At 45.0% G+C, this 23,359-nt stretch overlaps 2 protein-coding genes across 2 annotated transcripts; both read left to right on the top strand.

The window, feature by feature from the left end:
• The first annotated feature begins 11,765 nt into the window (after positions 1-11,765).
• LOC128269329 (uncharacterized) lies at positions 11,766-14,817 on the top strand. The gene is made up of 6 exons (XM_053006769.1): positions 11,766-11,835; positions 11,918-12,401; positions 12,464-13,543; positions 13,602-13,741; positions 13,806-14,065; positions 14,129-14,817. Exons 1-6 carry the CDS (start codon positions 11,766-11,768, stop codon positions 14,765-14,767), a joined length of 2,673 nt encoding a protein of 890 aa, XP_052862729.1. The 3' UTR covers positions 14,768-14,817.
• A 397-nt stretch (positions 14,818-15,214) lies between these two features.
• Positions 15,215-17,702, top strand: LOC128278124 (protein sly1 homolog). Its single transcript, XM_053016789.1, has 6 exons — positions 15,215-15,338; positions 15,422-15,581; positions 15,654-15,955; positions 16,032-16,989; positions 17,058-17,199; positions 17,267-17,702. The coding sequence occupies exons 1-6, from the start codon at positions 15,311-15,313 to the stop codon at positions 17,591-17,593; spliced, it is 1,917 nt and encodes a 638-aa protein (XP_052872749.1). The 5' UTR covers positions 15,215-15,310; the 3' UTR covers positions 17,594-17,702.
• The last annotated feature ends 5,657 nt before the right edge of the window (positions 17,703-23,359 follow it).

The raw sequence follows: 23,359 nt of genomic DNA on the forward strand, positions 1-23,359 counted from the left end.
TCAGAAGGTGGGGGCCGCGAGCTTCTCTGTGCTCGAGGTGTCGTGTCTGGTACAGTAATGCTGCCGCCCTAACGAGCACGGCAGACAGCACCGGCCTGGTGACAGCCATCGACGGGCGACGTGACAGGGCCATCGACGGGCGACGTGCGAGGAAGCGTCCCGATGCTTGAAGTGCGACGGCCGCCACACCATAGGGACATGGGACATGCAGGGTGCCAGGGATTGCCTCCCATTCATTGAAGTGATCCAGTTAAACCTGGCGCGACGCCAGGTTCAATGTTTAATCATAATATATATTTAATACTTAAATATACTAAACACTCAATGTTAAAAAAAAGTAGCTCATGTTCCTCTACACCATTTTTGCCTGATAATTCTACTGTCTATAGTTTTTCTCTTTAATTTTTTTTATTATGCTGCTTCGCGCGCCTTTTGCACTCTGACTCCTAGACTTTCATTCTTAACATGTTTTTTTTTTGGTTGATTTACGTTCCAACAACATTTTTGAATATTTTTTTATAGTTTTATTTACAGTACTTTCTAATTGTTTAGATACTTTTCTTAAAAACAAAATTAGAAGCTCCTTTCTACATTTTTGTCATGACTCAGTCCTTTAGCTATTGAAGTATCATTTAAGAAAGTACTAGGCTCTATAACAGTTGCTGAAACATGGGGTTTGAGAGTATTTGGTAAAAGCTAGAAGACTTAGAACTAAGTAACCCATCTATAGAACGTTTTACCCAACCAAACAATTCATTTATCAACGAAGGTGTACTTGCTGCACTACTTGTTCCATCATTACCCACTGATACCTTATCTGTAATTAGGAATCTCTTTTCTATTAATAGCACGAGGGCTGCGTTGATGTCTTCTAGCATTCTGGTGTTTATATCTGCTCTGTTGATGTCTATGCTTGTGGCTATGGGCCATAGGTTGATCAGATAACATAATAACTTCTGGACTGCTTTTTGTACGATAAAAAACGTCAGTATAGACTTGCTCCTTATGTTCTTTTCTGACTATATCCATGCTTCTTGCAGTACTTATTTGCTCTTGATGCTCTCTTAAAATTATTCCCTTATCGGCAAACTTTATAGATAGTGTTTCCATCTTAGGTTCTTTATAAAACTTACTCAGTGCAATACTGCAGAGCTCTTCATTTGCATCAAAAGCATTAGTGATTATTAAATCATCATTGTTACGTACAAACGTATAGTTTCCTGCTTTCCTTGGTGTTATCAGCTCTGTATTTTCTTCTATATCTTGACCTGTTACTACCATAAATTCTTTGTCCTTTTCAAAGACTATAGGCAATGGTTTTAAGCTCCATTTATTATTATCAAAGTTGATTCTCATAGGAACATTTTCCACAATTACCTGAGTTTTATTATACCAGCCTACACCATCTTTTAATCTTACTGTTAAACATTCACCTTCTGCTCTCTTGTCTTTTCCTTTTAACAATAAATCATTTCCTGATTTTATCACTTTTAACTCAAAACTAGAGGGCTTGTTTTTTACTAAATTCCTCAAATCAATCGTATCTATGGAATTTTCTACGTCAAAATTATAAATAATGATTTCTGGTACTCTATTCGCTTCAGATGTTTTATCAATCACATATACATTTTCACCCCCATTTCCAACTAGATGACTTTTATGTAATGGATTGTTATGGATAATTTCATGACTTCCACTTCCTATTACAACAGTTTCATTCTCTGGCAACGATTGCATGAAGAAAGTCATTTTCTTTAATCTATTTGCTACAGGTAAGTAGCTCCTTATCACCTCACTAACAGATTGGTTAGTATTCTGCAGCATGTAAAGATTACCTTTATCTCCTACTCTTACTTCAGTATCACTACCTAGCCTATATACTGGATTACTTGCTCTAGAGATTGTTAGATTGAATTCTTTATCTGACATTGGCGAAAAGTTGAAACAAATCGTATGCAAAGTCCTATTCAATACTCGTTCATTTCTTGCATCTATGCTCCTTATTTCAACAGGCTCATACTCAAATGTAAACGTGTTATTCAAGTTCAATGCCCTATGAGAGCGCATAAAGTCTACTTTAGCACTACCCAGCCCATAAGGTACAGTATAATGAAAATTACCTTCTAAAGCATGATTATTTACTAAAGTATTGGTTCTTATCACTACCTGCACTTTATGAACACAATCGTTATCGCGAAGTATATTTATATAATCTTCAGTGCCTTCACTACCACCTTGCCCATCAATAAACTGTGTATTACACGCGCTAAATATACGATCTGCCTTATTCTTTCTTCCAAGAACTCTCTCTACATTTCTTACTCTCAGAACATTATAGCGAAAACTTTCATGCATAATTTCCCCTGTTTGTAAATAAACATCTAAATCCTTAGCATTTGAAGCAAATGCTGTTAGATCTAAAGTGTCAATTCCATCTTTTCCTGATAAGAACCCTGTTACAATATCTCCTTGAAAAACAAATATATCTTCTTTAGATCCTCCATAGAGGATTTTTGGTCCGCCCGTTACTAAAAAAATATTAGGGCTATCCTTAAATCCTTCTGCATAATCATCGCCTTCACCTAAGCTAATTAGAGTATGATTTCCAGTTTTAGTAGTGGATAAGTCAGCAACTCCAATAGCACTTTTGCATAAGTAGGATCCGTAACTTGGAGCAAAACTATAATCACCATGTGGTAAACAAAACAACTGTCCTCCATTTGGGTTATCTGGTTTTGCTCTGCTCCATTTTATATCATCTCTTTTTTCATTCAGCACAACAGTATTATCTAAATCAACTTCAAATTTGCTTGTACACTCTTCAGTGTAACGTGTAACTGTACGTGATTTAAAACACCCACCACTCAATCCACCACTGTCACATACACTTGTTTTATATGGCACATTACGACAAGTATTCACAACTGACTTACCGGTAGGAAAGACATACTTTTGAATACCATCATGTTGTTGTAGATACTCAAGTCCTTGTTTAACTAATTGGTTATAGAGTTGCTTTTCCCTCAATAGTTCTTCTATATATGGTTCTGGTTGCATACCGATAAAAGCACGTAATCCTTCGATGAACTTTTCATTTCCTTTGAGATGAATAATCTGATCAATCTTATCTACTCTTTTCACCGCCATATAAATATCAGTACCGACAAATACCACAGCTCCAATTGCAGCACCAATAGGCCCAGTAACAGGTGAAATACCTTCTAATAATTCAAAAGCTTCAGCAACTTCAATGCCAATTTCAGCAGCGTCAACTCCTAAATAAATACTATCTCCAATTACACCAGCCAATGCTTCTTCAGTACCGTTTTTGAACTCCTTTACTTGATTGACTAAATCATAAACGACAAAGGCAGACGTACCACGAGCAAGAAAAGGAGAAGCTGCTTTGAGAGATCGACCAAGAAGTAGCTTTCCTTCTGAGGCTAATTCCAGTCCTTTAAGAGATGCAGCTTGAGCTACCTTAGCAAATCCTTGACCACCAACAATGAATCCTGCATTAAAAGCTACGCCTTGATAATTACCATTTAGAAAATCAGCTAAAACATTCTTAGCCATCATTCCATGCATAGTCATACCTGAAACTCTTCCAATTGTATTCAGGTGATTCATGACTCTCCGATTATTGGTAAGCTTACTCACAAGGCCTTGAGAATTTCCTCCAATTTTAACCTCACTTGCTAATTGAATAAGCTGAGAACGTTTTTGCTCTGGTAGATTTTCAAGATATAGAATGAACTTTTCACTATCGATCTTGATCTTACTGAGATCTCTTATTTCATCTTTTTCTTCGTTAAATTCATCTACATCATCCCAGGAGAATTCACATTCCTTAGCTTCTCTTTTTCTTCTACTATGACCACCTGAACTTGTACTTGGTAAACATTCTTGCACTGAGCCTGAAGATTTTCCTTGATGTGTAGACTCAACTTTTTGTTGCCGATTGTAATGTTCAAATACATCTTTAATCTCTTGATTTTTAGCTAAGTCGAAAGGATACCTGCCTTCTGCATCCTGTATATTAAAATAGCCTTCTTTTCGTCTACTAGATACTTTACGGTTTCCAAGTGACCATTCAAAGCAGCATGTGGAGAGGAGTCCTGCCTTCTTATCCTGTACATTAAATCAGCCTTTTCGTCTACTAGATACTTTACGGTTTCCAAGTGACCATTCAAAGCAGCGAAGTGGAGAGGAGTACTGCCATCTTTATCCTGTACATTAAAATCAGCCTTCTTTTCGTCTACTAGATACTTTACGGTTTCCAAGTGACCATTCAAAGCAGCTAAGTGGAGAGGAGTCCTGCCTTTTTATTGTACATTAAAATAGCCTTCTTTTCGTCTACTAGATACTTTACGGTTTCCAAGTGACCATTGAAAGCAGCATGTGGAGAGGAGTCCTGCCATCTTTATCCTGTACATTAAAATCAGCCTTCTTTTCGTCTACTAGATACTTTACGGTTGTCCAAGTGACCATTCAAAGCAGCTAAGTGGAGAGGAGTACTGCCTATTATCTTTACATTAAAATCAGCTTCTTTTCGTCTACTAGATACTTTACGGTTTCCAAGTGACCATTCAAAGCAGCTTCGTGGAGAGGAGTTGCCATATTATTTTTAGCATTAATGACTTCGCTTAGTTTATTTGAGCGATTTTTCTCTATGTTTGTTAATATAGCTTCAATTGCTTCTTTTTACCACTTCTAGCAAGCAAATGTAGTGGAGTATCATTATCTTCACCATAGATAGAATTGTAAAAATTATTAATTAATTTATCATACTTACTTGCATGGCCCCAAATAGACGTAATATGATTTGCATCTTCGAACTAAATTAGCACTTGTTACTAATTCTAAAGCTTTTCTTAAAACTTCTTCTTCCTTTCCTTTAAATTTCAATTCCAATCTTATTACTTCTTGTACTAATCTATGAACACTTGATATTCCCGCCTTTAGCTTGATCATTGAATACATTTCAAGTAGCTAACGGCGTCCCATAACTTATCTTCATCTCCTTCTAAACTTGAAAAAAAATCTTGTTATAGGAATTTCATCAGGATCAAGATAAGCAATAATATTCATTATTTCTATCGCTTTTTTACCAGTCTCTCCTTTTTGCTCTATGTTTTTAAGTGTTACTTGCCAGGTTGTGTACACTGTTTTAGTATAACGGTCATTTCCATGCTCACTTTCAAATTTAAGTAACTCTGTTTTTTTTGCCTCTTTCTCATATTCTACTAAATAGTCGTTAATCTCAAATCTTTTACCTCTTCTTTTTTCTAACTTTTTACGTTTCTCGTTCGTATATTCTGTTGCTTGCCGTAAAGCTAGTGGAAACCCTTGTAGCTTTTCTGCTAATTTCCAAATTGCTTTGTCTTGTGAACCATCATCATCAACTAATGCTTTCTTTATGAATTCTGTAGCTTCCTCTGGAGTAAAATGATGCAATGATACTACCACTATATTTCCCTCTTCATTTACCTCCCAATTTTGATGACGAGAAGTAATTAGTATATAAGGTTTATAACCAGAAGCTGGAGATAGTGATAAAAGTTGTTTTATATGCTTATATTCTTCAACGTTATCAAAAATAAACAGACTTTTCGTATCCTTAAAATGTTTATAAACGTCTTTAATGATAGATTTAATATCTCTTTCTGGCATTTGTTGGTTTGTTTGTTGCTGCTCACTCTGTGGTTCACTATCCGTAGAGAAAACTTCTTTTTTCTCCCAAACAGGGATTCTTAACTCTTTAGCTAATTTTTGAAACGATTTCTTAGACTTTCTTCTGTTTCAGCATTTATCCATATAAGATTGTCATCATAAGCTTTACTGTGCTCAAAGGCGTACTTTCTAGCCAATTCACTTTTACCTATCCCTCCTAAACCACTAATAGAGGCTATTTGCGATATTACTGCATGCCCATTATTACTTTGTAATGCTTTATGCAAAGTTTCTAAATCTGAAACTCTTCCAGTAAATGATTTCACTGGTTGTATCATATCAAACCTAACTGGACATTTGGTTTCTGTCACTGTCTGTTCTGTCTGTCTGTCATTATTTTTTTGAATATATGTTTCTATACTTTCTAGCAAAACTTTTTGTTTCATTTCTCCAACTTTATCTTCAGCATACATTTTTTGTAATATCTTTTCTTTATTTTGAAGTAGCTCTGCTGGTTTTAAAATATATCTATATTCTTCTAATGGTTTCTCCTCCCATTTTATGTAATTTTTCGTATTATCCCATTCAAAAGGAAGACGATAACCATATTTTTCAGGATTACCTCCATCATTTTTTTTGTAGTATTCGTAATCACCGTTGTCATTAATTATTCTTAAACCTACTTCCTCATACAAATCCGAAGTTTTCCATTTTTCTCCTTCATATTTTACTGTATGCCCAGGCTTAGGTATGCGGCTTTTTATCAATTCTGGTATTATAGGTACTTGAATAAGTCTATCTGCATAAAAAAAATGAGCAACCTTAGCACCAAATCCTTTTTTTGACTTACCTAAAATGACACCTTCCGTTATCAAATCAATAATTTTTTGTACATATTCGTTTTCCTTCTCAGGGCCATCTTCTTCTTTCCGTATACATTTCGTAGGATGTTGCTTCCTATAGTCATTTATATAATCTATTGCTCTGTTCATAGCATCTACTGCTAACTTTGCCATTGCTCTTTCCGGAATTCCATTAGCATCAGTAACCTTAATAAATTGACTTTCAAAACTACAAAAAATATAAATACCAGCTTCAAACAATGTCCCCCGAATAGAATCATTCTCTATCTGTCTAAATACATCGGTAACCCTTATAGTTTTTTGTCTATGAGCTCTACCACTAAAATAATGAAAAACAGTGCTAGTAAATCTTTGTCCTATTGTGGATCCAACTGCCGGTGCTCCTGGTAAAGGTGATGCATATCCTATACCTGCACCTGCTCCTGCTGCTCCTGCTGCTAATATTTCTCCTGTTCTACCTCTTTTTGGTGTTCCTGCTACAGTCTCCTCTGCTCTGAACTCTTCTAACTTTTTTTCAAATGTCCGAACAAAAACCTTTAAAAATTCATCTAGCCGTTTGTTAGCCACCGTACTTTTTTCATTATTAGAAGATCCAGGTTGCTCAACATCAGATCTTTTAAGCCTTTTATGTTTCTTTTCTTGATTAAACAAAAGCTCTTGATCGGAAAATGCATCTTCCGTAGAGCTCTTTAAACCTTTATTGTCTCCAGTTTGTTGCCAGGTTTCAGTTATTTGCTCTGCATGCTTTTCTTTTCTTACTTGTTCAGTCATTTCTGAACTAATAACCCATTCTTTTTTCAAGTAATCTACTGGATGCTGTGTTTTTAGCATAATGCTTCTTATATTTGTTGTTAATATTAAAAATACTATACTAAGCTTGATTTCAGAAATCATCTTGTAATTGTAAAAATTAGCAGTGCAAAATGTTTATACGTATTCAAGCATCTACTTACTATTTTACTTTTTAGATTATTGTTTTGTAACCTATTTTACTAAAATTAATGATCCTAACTATGATCCTTTATGTAAATAAGTATTACTAAAAACACCTTTAATAGACAGTTTCTGCCATTTTACATAACAATTGTGAGAGCAAGTTGTTTTAGTATGCTAACCTTCACTGTTTTATGAACTCATCTATGCCAAATCTAGTATAGCCACTAAACCCTAAACCTCAGAAAGGTGGGGTGTTAACGTTGCAAAACTGGTACCTTGTCACGGGGCGCCGTGACCCGCCAACGTCGCCTTACTCACCGGTATCACTTGTTGAATGGGGGGGACGTGAACGCTTCCGTTCGGAGCAGAAAACACTAACACGATGTTATTGGTTTCAACTTCGCCTTCAGACTGATTGATTTTTGAGGCGGTTCGTGCTTTATTTATACTCGTGTAGCATACATGTGCACCAATGTACACACAGATAAGTAAGCTGCTTTGTTTTTCACCAATTTCAGGCCTCGAGGCAAAATTTAGTTTTATTCATTCCTCTCTTGGGGTCTTCACAATCCACTCTTATCTTCTTGCCTCTTCGCAATCCACTGCTCACTTCTTCTCTCCATGCGGTACGTTCAGGGGACGAACATTATATGGCGACCGTGTCTTGTTAAAGACCGTTAATTGAACATTATACTCGTTTCTCTACGTTCTCGGGTAATGGTTTGCCCGTCTGCTTTGGGGACCATTTCTGCTATTTGGTCCGTACTGTCCTCTTTTACATGTTATGACTTAACAAAAGTTTGTGCCTGATACTGACTGATAACATATCAGGCTTGGGCTTGGGTTTTCCTGTTTAAGTTCTAGATTCTAGATGGTGCCCTGGCTTGGTTATTGCGGTGTGGTGATTGTGAATTGGGAAAAACCCATGACCCAAACACTCGGGTCCTACTGTGTTTTATGTTTATATTCGTTATGCCTTTTTTGCTTACAGTTTGGGTTTTTTCTGCCCTCTTTCTCGATGATTGGCCCGGGTTAATTTTGGGTTGATACCGACTGTAAGCAGCGTCAGCGTCAGCGTTATCACGTAGAGTCAGCGTCGTTTCGTAATCACGTAGCGTCAGCGTCGTTTAGTTGGCGTCTTGGTTGTTCGGCCGATGAAGATGAAAAGGGACAGATCGGTATCAGTGCCGATCGCACGAGCCCGATAATGGATGAGTCCCGAGTCACCCACGCAGGGCACTCGACACTCACCAGGGCTTTGCACTGGCAGCATCCGGTCATCGCGTGTCCGCAGTGACACTTGGCTTGTCGGCTGACCGTTAGCACCGCGACTGACACGCGTTATCAGTCGCGGTGGGCCCCCCGTAGCAGATTTAGCATACGCTTGTGCTAAACCACCATTTGTTCGCTGTTTTAATGACTGTCTGTTAGCCAAATGTTTCGTTAAAGGTTGCCTGCTTTCGGGTGTGTAGCCGTATGGTAGATCTGATGGATCTCCCAAGGAGCCACAAAGTCGGCGCAACCTAATAACCTAAATGCCTCGATGTGCGCAGAGAAGGTTAACCTAGAATCAAGCGTCACCACAAGGTCTTTCAAACAGGAAACACGGGCGAGGGTGGGTAGACAAGATAGAGTAGATCATCAATTATTATGACAAGATCATTAAATATTATTATTATTATTGATCAGATTGAATTTATGAAAATGAAATAAATTTAACAAATAAATGAAATAATGATTAACTCGATTAACTAATGATTGTGATGATGATGAGACTGACATCGGCGAGCATACGTGGGGGTGACGTACTAATAGGTGACCGAAAGTTCGAAGTCGTCCCGAGCTTCACCTATCTAGGGTCAAAGGTTAACACCAATAACGACATAACTGAGGAGATTCGCGCCAGGGTGTTAGCAGCCAACAGGTCATACTATAGTCTGAGGAAACTATTTCGCTCACATCTCGTGTCGCGACGGTCGAAGCTGGGATTATACAGAACCTTCATAATCCCAGTACTCACATACGCATCTGAGACATGGACACTATCGAAAACTGACGAAACCCTCTTAGGCGTCCGAGAGGAAGATGCTCAGATTGATATTTGGCCCCGTATGTGAGGAGGGACAATGGAGGAGCCGCTACAACAGCGAGCTGTACGCAATGTACGACGACGACTCACTGTCGTGCAGCGTGTGCGTCTCGCCAGGCTCCGGTGGGCTGGTCATGTCATGAGAATGGCGGACGACGAACCAGCCCGTAAAGTCCTCTTAGGCCGTCCGGAGGGACAGAGGGGGCGTGGTAGGCCCCGTGTGAGATGGAGAGATTAGATGTTATTTATTATTGAGCAAATCGTTCTAAACGAACCAAACGTATCCACTTTGGCCAAAAACGATATGCGATGATGTCTCGTTGGCTTGATTTTTCTTGGTCTATCTCGCGTTTCTTTTGTTTTTATCCACAACAAAGCATTTCTCACAAAATTTAGTGATTTTCCTAGTACTTTGGCGATGCTTTCGTATGTTGCGCCTGCCTTACGCATATTTTTCACAATCTTTCTTTGCCCATGGTTGCAATGAGTGCATCTGCCCATTCTGGATGTCCTACCTGCAAAAAACGATGTTTTTTAGATTCACAATTGAACATTGATTGCAGCAAGATCAAATAAACCAATTCCTTTCAAGAAGTCTGGTGAAATCGCAGCGTATACAACGAATTACCTATTTTATTGACCAGGCAAATCAGACCGCTGTCAAAATAAGTAATAACACACCTGTCACTTTTGACATAAGTATCACCAACAAAGCAAAAAAATGACATAAACTAGTATATCTAAGTACAGTAGCAGTTTGGTGATCATTGGTTTAGTAATGGCTTGAGTACAGTTCAAATTGTACCAGCTTTACACAATTACCTATTTCATTGACCAGCAGTGTATTTTCTGTACAAACGTCTACAAGGATTGTGTTCGTTGTAAATTGTTAATCCGTCAAACCATCCCCTTGAAGAAACGTAATAATGTTAATGCAACTTTTAAGGGGCTAAGTTGAAAACTGGTACACAGAAAATGCCCGTGGAAGTCATACTTGACGAAAAGTGAAATAGATTTTTCTGGGACGATAAACACGGCCGGCTTCGGAGACACGTAAGGCTGGTCAGCCTCCCGCTATGAGACAAGACGTCCGCGCTACGTCTTGATTAGCGACACACGCAGCAGCGAAGTAGTGCGCAGTTTTGATTAATCATCGAAAGCACTCCCATTAAAAAGGACCGCGAAAGCTACGCACTCTCAGAGGGGTTCCGTTACATAACCGGTCAGGATTTTAATCCGTGCCGATCGCGGGCGACCCGTGCGCTATAGAGGGGTTCGCTAAAACTCGGAGAACTCCCATGGAGACGGAGCTGCGGCACATGCTGCGATCCTCGGCCGGGGCATCAAACGCACCGCTCCGCCGCGATCAGCATCACCAAGGAACAACTTCATTTTGCCTTCGGCCGCACCCAATGCAATCCAATGCAATCGCTCCGTTTCTTTCTCTCCCTCTCTTGTGGCCCTGGTAGCAACCTGCAGCCTGTGCAGCAGTCCTGGGGTAGGACCCCCATGTAAATGATTTCAGGTCGAAAAATAAATTATTTCGGTGTGCAACCCATCATTTAAAGGGTTAAACTATGTCAACTTTTGTGCCTGAAAATGACGTTTTGCGGGAATTATTATTTTTCTGCTCCTCTTGAAGAAAATCGAATAAAATAGAAATTTGGATAAAAATTTTATAAACTTTTTTTTGCCGTGCCGCGTGCTCTTCGCGCGGCGCATCGACGTATGGGACCGGAAAGGTTTTGCGGATCGTTGGGGCGACGATCGGTGTCTGGCGAAATCAGCTTATGAGCTAGGTCCGCAACTCGTCCGTTCTCAACACGATGCATAATGTGTGCTTTATTGTCTTACTTTTACTGCCCCCCCCGGAGGTCCCCGGAATGTTGTGAAACATTGAGTTACATGCGGGCGCTTATCGCGCTCTAGCTATCTAATCTCTGCAGCGTCGTGTGATAAGAACCACACCTTGCGTTGGTTAGTGTACCGACGGCACTCCGAGGCTCAGTATGCGATTAGATACCCAAAGGTGCCAGGCTTTATTTCATTTGTTTGTGCTCAACTTCTTCTTAATTCTCCGGTGTTCTCTGGTTGAATGTGGAAAACGATGAGACGATTTGAATGCAGAATGGTGGATTAAACAACATTCTAGAGTGTTTCAGTGTGTCCTGTGGCGTTCCCAGCTTCACAAGGACTCAAAGACGATGAAAATGAACGAGTGGCGGATGCCCAAACTGGCCATCGCCAAGTGTCTATCGTACTTGTGCGTCGTAGGTACGATCATTGGCGCGGTGATAAGCGGCGCACGCAGCAACGGTGTGTAATATCTCGGATGTGACTCATGGACTCGTTGCAGGTTTCGTGGCGGTCGGCACCGCCTCCTACAACATACCGGACGAGCTGGTGCGGTGCTACCGCGGAAACGCCACCCTGCCGGGGCCACCGCACACCGTACAGCTGTTGCTCGAGTTGGTGCGCAAAATCGAGCACCACAATCCGACCACACTCGATATGCGTCTCCTGAGTGCCGAGCTGATCCACCGGTTACGGGTGGATGGCATCGAGAACGTGCCCGGTGTGGCCGAAACGCAGTGGATCACACCGTACAGCCCGCGCGGTCTGATGGTACCGAAGTACACGCTCCTTCGCCAGCTGGTCTCGCAAGTGCCGGGAACCATCGAGTTCGATACGTTCCTCACGCCGACCGAAATCTGCCACCTGCACCGGATGCTAAGCAGCGCCGTGGACCCGTTCCAACGTGACGATGAACGGACCACCTGCCCGCAGACTCTGATGAGTGCGGACGGCAATCCTCAGGCACCGTGGGTTACGCAGAACAAGTACGTGCGTTGCGTTCCACGTGGTGTAGTGTCTAATGTTTGGTGTCCCTCTTCCGCCGCAGAGTCCAGAAATCAAACACCAACCAAACCACCTTCGATCGGCCCATCTCCCGGTGTCCGCTGGAGCGAGGAACGTGCCACACGCGGGACTATGGTACGATCGCGCCCGGTATCGTGATCATGTCGATCGCCGCCGGGCTTCAGCCACAGAACGTACTCCTCTCAGAATTCGTGACCGCCTACCGGAAGAGCAATCTGTACGAGAACCTCGAAACGATGGAAACGGCCGATACGCGGAAGCAGCTCGAGAGACTGTTCGCTTCGCTCGAATCGATCGACAACATGTACGCGGCCGGACTGGTGGGCGATCTGGCCGAGGTGTGTTTCTTCCAGGGTCCGACGCTGGTGACGAACGTGAGCGTCGGATTGGCGGGCGCCTGGAACGATACCTATCTGCCGAGGGTTCGCTACCTGGCCGAGAAGCACGGTGGCCGCTGGGAGATGACCGACAGTGAGATTCTGGCCGGTATCGATGGCCACTACCTGGCCCACAATGTGCCCCAGTTTGTGAAGCGGCTGCGCCGTTTGCGGCTGTCCCAGGTGCTGGAGATGTACTACAGCGAGCGAGGCATTCCGGTGGCTTCGATCGAGAACATTGCCCGACGGCCTCGTCCAACGAAGCGACCGACGACTGTTCGAGACGAGTCGCCAGTCGGTCAGTACTCGGACCGTCGTGAACGCTCGGGACGAAGCTGGGCCGGAAACGGTGGCTCGCGGTTTCGCAGTGTATTCGAAGAGGAGCGCGAAGAGGATCAGCACGCTCCGGAGATCACACGTGCCTGCCAGCGACGAGAAATTCTGCGATCGATCGAGCTCGATAAACTGAAGCTGGAGACGTACAAGTTTGTCGAACTGTTGCAGTACGCCACCGGAAGCGTGATCGTCTCCGAACCGTTGATGCAGCGGATCTGCGATGCGACGGTGGATCGCTTCTACGAACAGGCCACGCTGCTGCTGGACACGGTGTCCAGCTGCCTGACGGAGGGCACGGCGGATGCCGAAACCGTTCGGAAGCCGAACGTGGATCTTACCGTGGTGCTGGATGGTTCGCGAGACGAGTACATGAACCTGCAGCTAGTATCGTGAGTACTGTGAACAATGTCCTCCTTTCGCGATAACTAAATCCGAAGATGTTACTAGATTTCTGGTGGAACTGATCGATGTCTCCTACTACGGTTCCTTCATCTCGGTCGTGAACGGTGAGACGGGCCAGTACATGGTGAACAGGACCAACAGCGTTGCCGACGCCTTCGAACAACTGGACCGTTTCCGAGGATCATGTAAAAAGTTAACGCCCCTAACAAAATGCCGCCACAATTCATGACCTTCTACTTCTCCCCACAGTTCCCCGTCAGCTGTCGCTCTCGAGAAGTTTTGCCGCCATTGTGGAGACCCTTGCGCGCCAAACAGACACGGAGCGGTCCAGCTTCATGGTCGGAGGAAACGCGCCGGTAATACTCGTCTTTGCGCAGTCTCACCGCGTGACTACGGCCGACTTTGAAAGTGCCCACCGAATGTTGCGTGGTTCTTTCGAACAGTTTGCCGATCTCTACTTCGCGTTCATCACAAACGATCCGACCAACTTCAGGCAGTTGATAACATTTGTAAGTTCTCTCGGTACCGTATAAAATAGGGCCTGTTCTAATGCTATGTCTAACGATTTACAGAATGACACGTTCCACAGTCGAGCGGTGGAGGAACATTACAGGATCATCGACTCGTCACGAACAACGATCGCGAGCTTTGATAACGAAATCGCCGGAGTTGTGAAGATTATCCCGCAGCGGCTGGTGGTAGCAGACTGTCGTACCACCAGTAACCGGGACGTTTGGCGTGACCAGCTGGTACGCGAGGAACTGGAACAGTATCTAACGCCCGGCGTCGAGCTGCGTTATCGGCTGGTAAACACGTTTATGCACAATGGTGGCGACGTGCGGGTACAGTTTCTGACCACGGACTATGGGGAGTTTACGGTATGCGAAGCGCGTGATTGGCGGGCTACTCCAACCAACTGCCAGACCACGGGTCCGGGTCAGGAAAGTCTGTGGTTCAATTACACCCGCCCGTGCGGAGGAGGCATCGAAGACCCGGCTTGTCGATCGATTTATTTCACGGTACGCATGGAGAGTACGAACATGCTGTGTAACGAAAACGATTGCCAGTTCCCGGACCAGGTGCGTTTCGTTTTGCGCCACGAGGGGTTGCGGTGTCGAGGCGACGGCAGCGGAGCAATGGCGTCGCTAGACGCACGCTTGTTTGGCATCCTTTTGATGCTAGGCACCATATTTAGTATGTCTTGGATTTAACGGACTAGATTCTTTGGGACCTAGAAACCACACAACCTACATTTTCCATTCCTTCCCTCTCTCTAAATGAAGAAGTACAATTCTTTAACTTATTCGATGATACTGTTTGTGTTAGTAAATCCGTACCTGTTCATTAAGGTTTGAACCTTTGCAATTCAAATGACAAAACCGAATTACCGAATTAAAATAGTTGAAATCCCTCTAATGAGAATTTGTTTGATTTTTTTAATCACCATGTAATGAGAAACTCGGTAATTTTACATTTCAGGCTAATTTCATAACGATTTCAGTTCAAACGGCTTTTTTCTCCAATTCAAATTCATCAAAGCAACCCTAGCCGTCGCAGAGCTCTCAGCACAGCCCTGCCCTGGTTCGGTTTGTTGACAAAATTGAGTGTCAAGTTGAGGTGAGTGCCCGCATTTTATGACAGCTGTCAGCTGCGAGTTCCCGAAAATCGTCGACGTCACTTCGAAGATCGCGGAAACAAAATTGGTGTGCGGATTCCATCGATTTATCGCCGTTTTTTAAGTGTTAAGGCACACAATGGCGACACTGAAAGACCGCCAGATAGGTACGAGTGTACGGAGGCAGATGTTAGCCGAGGGCTTTTCGTTTTCACGTCGCTTTTCGCTTTGTCTCGTTATCCGTTTCCAGCCGCCATCAGGCAGATGCTGAACCTGAATCAACCGCTGACGAAGGCAATATCGGCGGAACCGGTGTGGAAGCTTCTGATCTACGATCGCACGGGACAAGACATTATATCGCCCCTTGTTTCGATTCGCGAACTACGCGAGATGGGCGTCACCCTGCACATGTAACGTGGTTTCCGTGGTGTGTTGACTTGACGTTGAACCCTATACCCACTCATCCCGACCCCCGCTTCTAGACAGCTGCACTCCGACCGCGATTCCATTCCCGATGTGCCGGCCATTTATTTTTGTGCGGCCACCGAAGAAAACCTGGGACGGATTGCGCAAGACTTTCAGAGCGGTCTCTACGATGTGTACCACCTGAACTTCATCTCGCCCATATCGCGCCAGAAACTGGAGGACCTGGCGGCCGCCGCACTGCAGGCCGGCTGTGTGGCCAACATTCAGAAGGTGTACGATCAGTACCTGAACTTTATCACGCTCGAGGACGATATGTTCGTGTTGAAGCACCAAAACAGTGACGCGCTCTCGTACTACGGTTCGTATCCGCCGATTCCAATGGCCCCCGGGGGGACTTTTAATGAACTATCGGATTTCTTTTCCCCACCGAGCAGCCATAAACCGGGCCAACACACAGGACTTCGAAATGGAGGGCATTATGGACAGCATAGTGGACAGTTTGTTTGCGGTGTTCGTCACGCTCGGTACCGTGCCGATCATACGCTGTCCGAAGAACTGTGCCGCCGAGATGGTAGCACGAAAGTTGGAGAAAAAGCTGCGCGAAAACCTATGGGACGCACGCAACAACCTCTTCCACATGGACGCGACCCAGACGGGTGCGTTCAGCTTCCAGCGGCCACTTCTGGTGCTGCTCGACCGAAACGTGGACATGGCGACGCCGCTTCACCACACCTGGACCTATCAGGCGCTCGGTCACGATGTGCTGGAGCTCGCTCTGAACCGGGTCGTGGTCGAGGAAGATCCGGCCACCGAACAGCAGCAGATCGGGACGGGAGCGAAACCAAAGACGAAGGCGTGCGATCTGGACTCACGCGACCGGTTCTGGTGCACGCACAAGGGCAGCCCGTTTCCGACGGTGGCCGAAGCGATACAGGAGGAACTGGAGCAGTACCGCTCGCAGGAGGACGAAATCAAGAAGCTCAAGACGACGATGGGCATCGACGGGGAGACGGACGTGGCGTTCTCGATGGTGAACGATAATACCGCCAAACTGACCAGCGCCGTCAACTCGCTGCCACAGCTGATGGAGAAGAAGCGACTGATCGACATGCACACGAAGATCGCAACGTCGATCCTGAACTACATCAAGGCCCGTCGGTTGGACTCGTTCTTCGAGCTGGAGGAGAAGATCATGTCGAAGCAAGCGCTCGATCGCGCCCTCGTGGAAGTGCTGAAGGATCCCGAGTTCGGTCTGCCGGAGGACAAAATGCGACTATTTATTATCTACTACATCTGCAGCAATGTGACCGACGCGGAGTTTAAGCGCCTCGAAGAGGCACTGCGCGAGTGCGGCTGCGATCTAACGCCGCTGCCATACCTGCAGCGGTGGAAGTAAGTTCCTTGTTCTGGTTTCCGTTTAGAGGTGCTCCTTTCAAATGGTCTTTCTTTGGTCCGCGCAGGAGCATCGCGAAGATTACACTGTCCAGCTCCAACCAATACGAAGGAAGTGGCACCAAAACGGTGTCCATGTTCTCGAAGCTCGTCTCCCAGGGATCGTCCTTCGTGATGGAGGGTGTCAAGAATTTGGTCGTCAAACGTCACGTATGGAACACGCGCGTAGCGGACATGTAGTGGCCCCTCATTTTAATTTTTTTCCTTCCGTATGTAGAACCTTCCGGTCACCAAGATCACCGAGCAGCTGATGGAGTGCCGTACCGGGGGCGGTTCCGAGGTGGACGATTACCTGTACCTCGACCCGAAGCTACTGAAAGGGAGCGACGTGGTGCCGAAGAACCGGGCCCCATTCCAGGATGCGATCGTGTTCGTGGTGGGCGGTGGCAACTACATCGAGTACCAGAATCTGGTGGATTTCATCAAAACGAAGCAGAGCGCCAACAGCATTCGCCGCATCATTTACGGCGCGTCGACGCTAACGAACGCCAAGCAATTCCTGAAACAACTGTCGCTACTGGGCGAGGAAATCGGGAGTCACTAACGCGTCGGGGTCGTCAGGGTGTTGGTTTATGGCCCCCCCCGGGGGCACCTAGCATTCGTTATTCGTATACATTTATAGACCACTATTCTGCTTTTAATTTAATGTACAGAAATACAGGAGACGTGCCGATGCCTTCAAACGTGATCATTCCAAAATGCTTTACATTATTTGCTCGTTTTTGGGTTTAAGAAATCTTGATCCAGCTAATAATCTATGATGTACTTGAATAAGTATTAATAAACTCTTTCCGTTGCCCGAAACCATAAGGCACACGCGATCTCCGGGCAATACCGGATCGGTCGTTCATTTTGCGATTTGTCGGTTAAAGTCAAAAACCGCAAGCTCACAAACCAAACAATGGCATATGAATCGAAAGTGGCGGCGGTGCGCTTTTCGATTCTTGAGTGGACATTTCCACTGTGTCGTAGATTACAAAACTAAATAAACCGTTATTGATCACCGCCGTTACCGTCGCCGCAAAATGCATCTTTTCCGCGAATGACGGCTTCGGATCGCATTTCTCTTTCCGCGGGCGCGATCCATTCTTGTGCAAACTCTATTCCGGACCGCGCGTTCCGACATTACTTTCTTCTGGACAAAAGAAAGCATATTTGCACAGCTAATGCACGGGCCGAAGTGATATTTCTGCACTCGAGCGCCCCGCACGATCTTGTGCGATCTTGAAGTGTTGTTCGAGACGGACACATGATGAAAGGGCAAACGATTCGCATTCATCATTCCGACCGGTTAGACCACCGGCCGCTGGTTTGTTTGGACTTTTACTGCCTTTTACTGTGACAGGCCAGGCGTTGTGTTTGCTCCAGATCGTGTTATGATGCGAGATCCAAGTGCATTCCGTTGACGGTTTTAGCCAAAAATATTGTTATTTGTTAATATTGCACCGTATCGTGCAACATTATTACGCAATACTTCCATGCAAGCTTCGCAAACAAGTTGGCATACAACGTTGTGTACAAGTTTCGAAAAGCAAAACATTCATACAATATTCTATACAACATTCATGCAACATTGCATACAAGCCACTGGTGCCTACAACCTACAAATCGCTCCTGTTCTCCTGGTAATATTTTCGGTTTTGCCGAAAATTTCTCAACCCCAGGAGACCTAAGAAAATAGTTTTGTTTGCCATTCTCGATATTGTGAGACAATTCCCATTTACCATCATCTTTTGCCAACAATTTTTTCTCAATATTTTCTCGCATTTAAAAGACAATAAGTTGTAGTTTTTGATGCTTTATTTATTGAATCAGAGGGTTTTCGATTGGAATATAATTTTCTTCTTTCGTAACGCAAACTTTACACATCACATTCACACCGCTCTGTTGATTGCGTCATTGCTTTTCTACGTTTCAGTTGGTTGTTATCCTGTAACTGTAGAAAAAAATAACAAAATCATTAGATTGAGAGAATCGTAAAACCTATCAAATTCAATGCTGTGCTCAGCGACCCACCTAAAATCCTACCTAAAGACGATCCTGGTTCATCCTTCCTGTTCGAAAATGTCCTCATCGGTGCCCCAAACAAGCCGGAAACCGAGAGTTGCCAAATAATTTATGGAAACGCAGTCAACGAACGCTGTTCCTTCGGCCTGACTCGTGCCAGTTCGTCATTTTTCAACCATTCCATTACAGGCGTAAGGGTTTTAAGGGCTTAATGTACTCCTCCTTTCTCTCTCACTCTTCCTCTCTTTCTGGATGGGCACGGTCCAAACCTGTCGGCAGGTTTGGCGAGCCGTTTCTCTTACCGATTATCTCCGTACCCTGTGACCGACGAACTGTGATTCTTGACCCCCGAAAACAGGTTCAACTCGTGCCGTACAAATTTCTCCAGAAAGTAAGAAACTGAGACAGGCAGACAGAGGAATTCCGTGGAAGACACCGGCGCTAAATTATGTGGGTCGCAAGTGGGCTAGTATTTAATGGACACATTTTCGCAATACCAACAATTAAGTAGAGACCTTGCCTAGACACCGTGTTCTGGAACTGGTTTCGAGGTTCTCGTCCAATCGTTCTTGTCCGACCGTGTCCGCGCTACACCACCCCGAGTGGGTGAATAATCATCAGTCCGTCCGTTGGTCGTTTCACGGAAGGCGGTCAACTATTTGCAGCCCTTCTGATTTGCCACGATGTCCTTGCCGGGAAGAGCCGTCTGTGGCCGTCAAAGAAATTCCTAGAACACAAATGACCACCCGTCATCAATGAGGCGTTTGCGTAATGAGACCCAGGCCATCATTACAGACACACCAACCCGAAAGGCAAAAAGGGCATTAAGAAAGCTCATTGCTTGTTGGTAAGATTATAGTTCGATTAATGACTCGAGCCATGCCGTCACCGAGTCGTCGTCGATCGATCAAAGCGCATATCCATTTCAGTCCAATCCGGATGGCGGGAGGGACCGGAACAAAAAAGCTCAACTCGCGCAACAGCAACGAACCCTGTGTTCGGTGGTGGCGCAACAAGAAATCTCATCACGCCGACAGCAGGGACCTCATCATGTTTCCGGCAACATGCACGCGAAACAATTGCGGTCGAAACCGCAATCGCGAACGAATGGCGAAGAATGGACCACAATGTACCGAGTGCACCGCACGGTGCACTTCCTATTGAGACCGTCCTCTGTTATGCCCCGTGTGGCAGGTGTTACATCATCGGCATCTATCGGCAGCGCGCGCGGTTGCAGGACAGTTCCTTGATTGGATGATGGTTTCTTTTCTGGTCCTTTTTTGTCTCGCGTTTACCACACGGCCCCGGTGACAGGAGGCCGACAGGAGATCCGCGAGATTAATGGTCAAGAGAAATTGCACATTAATTGCAGCCTCAACGACGGTCCCCCGCTTTTGGATCCTTTCCGCATGGCCCGGCCACCGGACGGATTTACTGAAATAGAAAACAATTAAAATGTGAAATATTGGCCCCACGCAATACGAGATCCGGTCCCCAGCTCGTTTGATTGAGCGGGACCCTAAGTAGAGCCCTTTCAGTGACAGCGCGTCAAAAGTAAAAGTGAGTCCAAGTGACACCGCCCAACGCGGTCCGGTGTCCCCGTGAGATGCACAAATAGCTGCACTTGAACTCGTGCGTCGTCGGGCTTGAGTCGAGGGAATAAATTCCACGGAGAAAGAGAGAGAGGGAGAGAGAGAGTGAGCCATTACCTGCCACCCCGGTCGGGGAGGTTCCTTGGAACCACGAGTAATTGATGGCCGGTTAACAGCGGGGTCGAGGTGCGAGTCGCAGGCGCATCACTCCGATGCACTTTTGTCACGTTGCTTTGCGCCGCCACCGGTTCGGGGTGTGGTTGGACCTCCGACTGGAAAGGCCTAGCTTATATCGGTGCGGTATTGATGGACAACCCATTTGTCCGCCGCACGCCGCCACCGTCACCACCGAGAGGTTCAGAAGTTCAAGTGCAACCGCGAGTGACTGGAATCCGCACACAGAACCGGGACGATTCGGCCGGCTGGGGGGAAGTGACACCGGTCCGGTGGCGCGCGTCAGCCAGCGAAAGGTTAAATGCAAAACGATTACGTACGAAACGGATGCTGATGGTGGCCGTGCTGTACTGTTACCGCTGCTAGTACCTTGAAAGATTATTAATTTAAATGCGATGTGGAAATTGAAGAGTTAAATCTCCAAACTTTTTCTCGTACCCCGGAACCATAGCTCAGCGTGATGTATCACTCAATGGAAAATGTGCTAATAACGGTGTGGTGTGGCGAGCACAAAATTATAACCCACTTGCCAATATTTTAAAGGCTGATTCGGTGGATTGCGTGCGCAGACCCATCGGCCGGAGTAGGGGACACATAATTTTTTACCGATCAATTATTTATTCTCCCATTATCGTCGATGACATGCGTCGATGGTATCGCAGCGGACGGCGGTGAACCTGCCACCGTGTGCCGGCCGTTGTCTGCTTCCATAAATGATTTAATTTTGTGCGAAACATCCTCACGGCGACATCTTTTGGCACTTTCTTTTCTTTTTCACTGATAATAGCCCCTTAACCCTAGCAGCGCTGTGGAGAAACCGAAAGTTTCGTCGGGATCACGCATGTTAAACGAGCGAACATTTTCACTTTAATATCATTACAAAATACCAAAGCAACCCGGTGGTAAGTGATACCGGGTAGCTTTTTCCCCGGGCGACGTGAGAACGACGATCCTGACGGTGTCCTTCTTTCTGCTTTCTTTCGGCGGTGCCGGGTTGTGCCGTAATTTTGAGCCACACAATCGCGTTCAATTAGCTCATTTTAATAACAATTTCAATATTCTTCTAACCGGCCAAACGCAGTACGCACAGCAGGAAGCAAACATCGTGTCGAACACGGTGGGCGCACGGCAATATGCTTATGTGTGCTTCGATCAAGGTCTCGATCATCGATTAGACTGTTGGTGGGATCCGTGTTGGCGTGGCAAGGCGGGTTCTCTTAATTACTGTGATATTAGCTGCTTTTTTTTCTATGGCTGCCAACCTTGCTCAACTAGGCCATCCTAAGCGAAAAGGGTACTGCTACCAAGCACCCAGGATTTCCCTGCAAACCTGCTCCGGTCCGGTCCGGTCCTGCACACACCGCGCACGGGCAGGGTCAGGGAATAGGGCTATTGATTTAATCACGGGGTTACGCGTCGGCGACTGCCGGTAATGCGCCGACATTCCGACCACCCGCCGATTGTCAGGTGGTGGTGCAAGTCCGTGTGTGGCAGAAACTTGCCGTTGGCGGGTTTGATCCCCCGAACTTCTTCCTGCTACGCTGCTGACATAAGGAAGAGCGAAGCGCGCGCCAATGTTACAATGTCATTAATTAGAAGTTGCTGTGCAATGATCTTATCGTTAGTTACCCCGGCCTTACTGCTGGCGGTCAAGTGAAGCTTCAAGAACACCGAGGGACTGTCCATGAGCTCTAGTGTTGTAACAAATACCGTATGAGTGTCCGAGTCCTGCGATCGATTTCGAGTTTTTTTAAAAAACTTCACCTGACTTTTTGTGATTATTCTGAAAGATGCTAGAATACGGTTCATGACTCCTTGTGCCACGTGCTGCTGATGTTCTGGGGAATGCTGCCTTAAGATTGGCAGTGGTAAGCTAACACTAATTCTGATTTACTGATTATTTTCTCCCTGGTCGTTTCGACTGATTTCCTTGATATTTAGTTCCTTTTTATATCCACCTTGCTGAATCAGCTCCTCAGCTGAAAGATATATCCAATTTTAAAGGAAAGGAAAGGAAATGATATATTCCAACCGTGAAAGAATCATCTGAACGAAATATAGTGAAATTATTGGTACAGTAACTATAGGGTAATCGATCTAGTGTTTGGATTACGAAGATTGGGTGCGAAATATCGATTAACATAACTCTGCTCATTAACATAAACACCAAGGTGGAAATGAACTTCGGCAGTAAAGATGATTTTTCGGTCAAATTCACCATCATCGACCAAACATTCTTTCGCCCAATTTGCCAATTTTCTGCAAGCATTTGGAGTCCCATTTCGTAGATGGCAAAGTTAACACTAAATGTGTACAATTTCCAGAATAAAGTTTGAAGTTAAAATTGCCCATAGCTGTCCTTCTACCGAAGACCGCACGAAGGGAGTATCAAATCCTTTCCGAGGACTAGCACACTGGCAACCCCGTTCGAGGATCCGTCTACCCAAGAACATCAGCAGCGTGTGCTAGCCACGATCAGCCCGTGACTTCGGGTCAACCTAGCACGAACCCGAACACTCTCACTCTCCGCCACGACG

The sequence above is a fragment of the Anopheles cruzii genome, chromosome 2 (genome assembly GCF_943734635.1).
Source record: "Anopheles cruzii chromosome 2, idAnoCruzAS_RS32_06, whole genome shotgun sequence".
Taxonomy (NCBI): domain Eukaryota; kingdom Metazoa; phylum Arthropoda; class Insecta; order Diptera; family Culicidae; genus Anopheles; species Anopheles cruzii.

Bases quoted from the DNA above. Each gene is read 5' to 3' on its own strand.
- LOC128269329 (XM_053006769.1), top strand. From the start codon at position 11,766: ATGAAAATGAACGAGTGGCGGATGCCCAAACTGGCCATCGCCAAGTGT. The intron at 13,544-13,601 runs GTGAGTACTGTG...AGATGTTACTAG, and splicing joins ATGAACCTGCAGCTAGTATC to ATTTCTGGTGGAACTGATCG. The intron at 13,742-13,805 runs GTAAAAAGTTAA...TTCTCCCCACAG, and splicing joins GGACCGTTTCCGAGGATCAT to TTCCCCGTCAGCTGTCGCTC.
- LOC128278124 (XM_053016789.1), top strand. From the start codon at position 15,311: ATGGCGACACTGAAAGACCGCCAGATAG. The intron at 15,582-15,653 runs GTAACGTGGTTT...CCCCGCTTCTAG, and splicing joins ATGGGCGTCACCCTGCACAT to ACAGCTGCACTCCGACCGCG. The intron at 17,200-17,266 runs GTATGGAACACG...TTCCGTATGTAG, and splicing joins ATTTGGTCGTCAAACGTCAC to AACCTTCCGGTCACCAAGAT.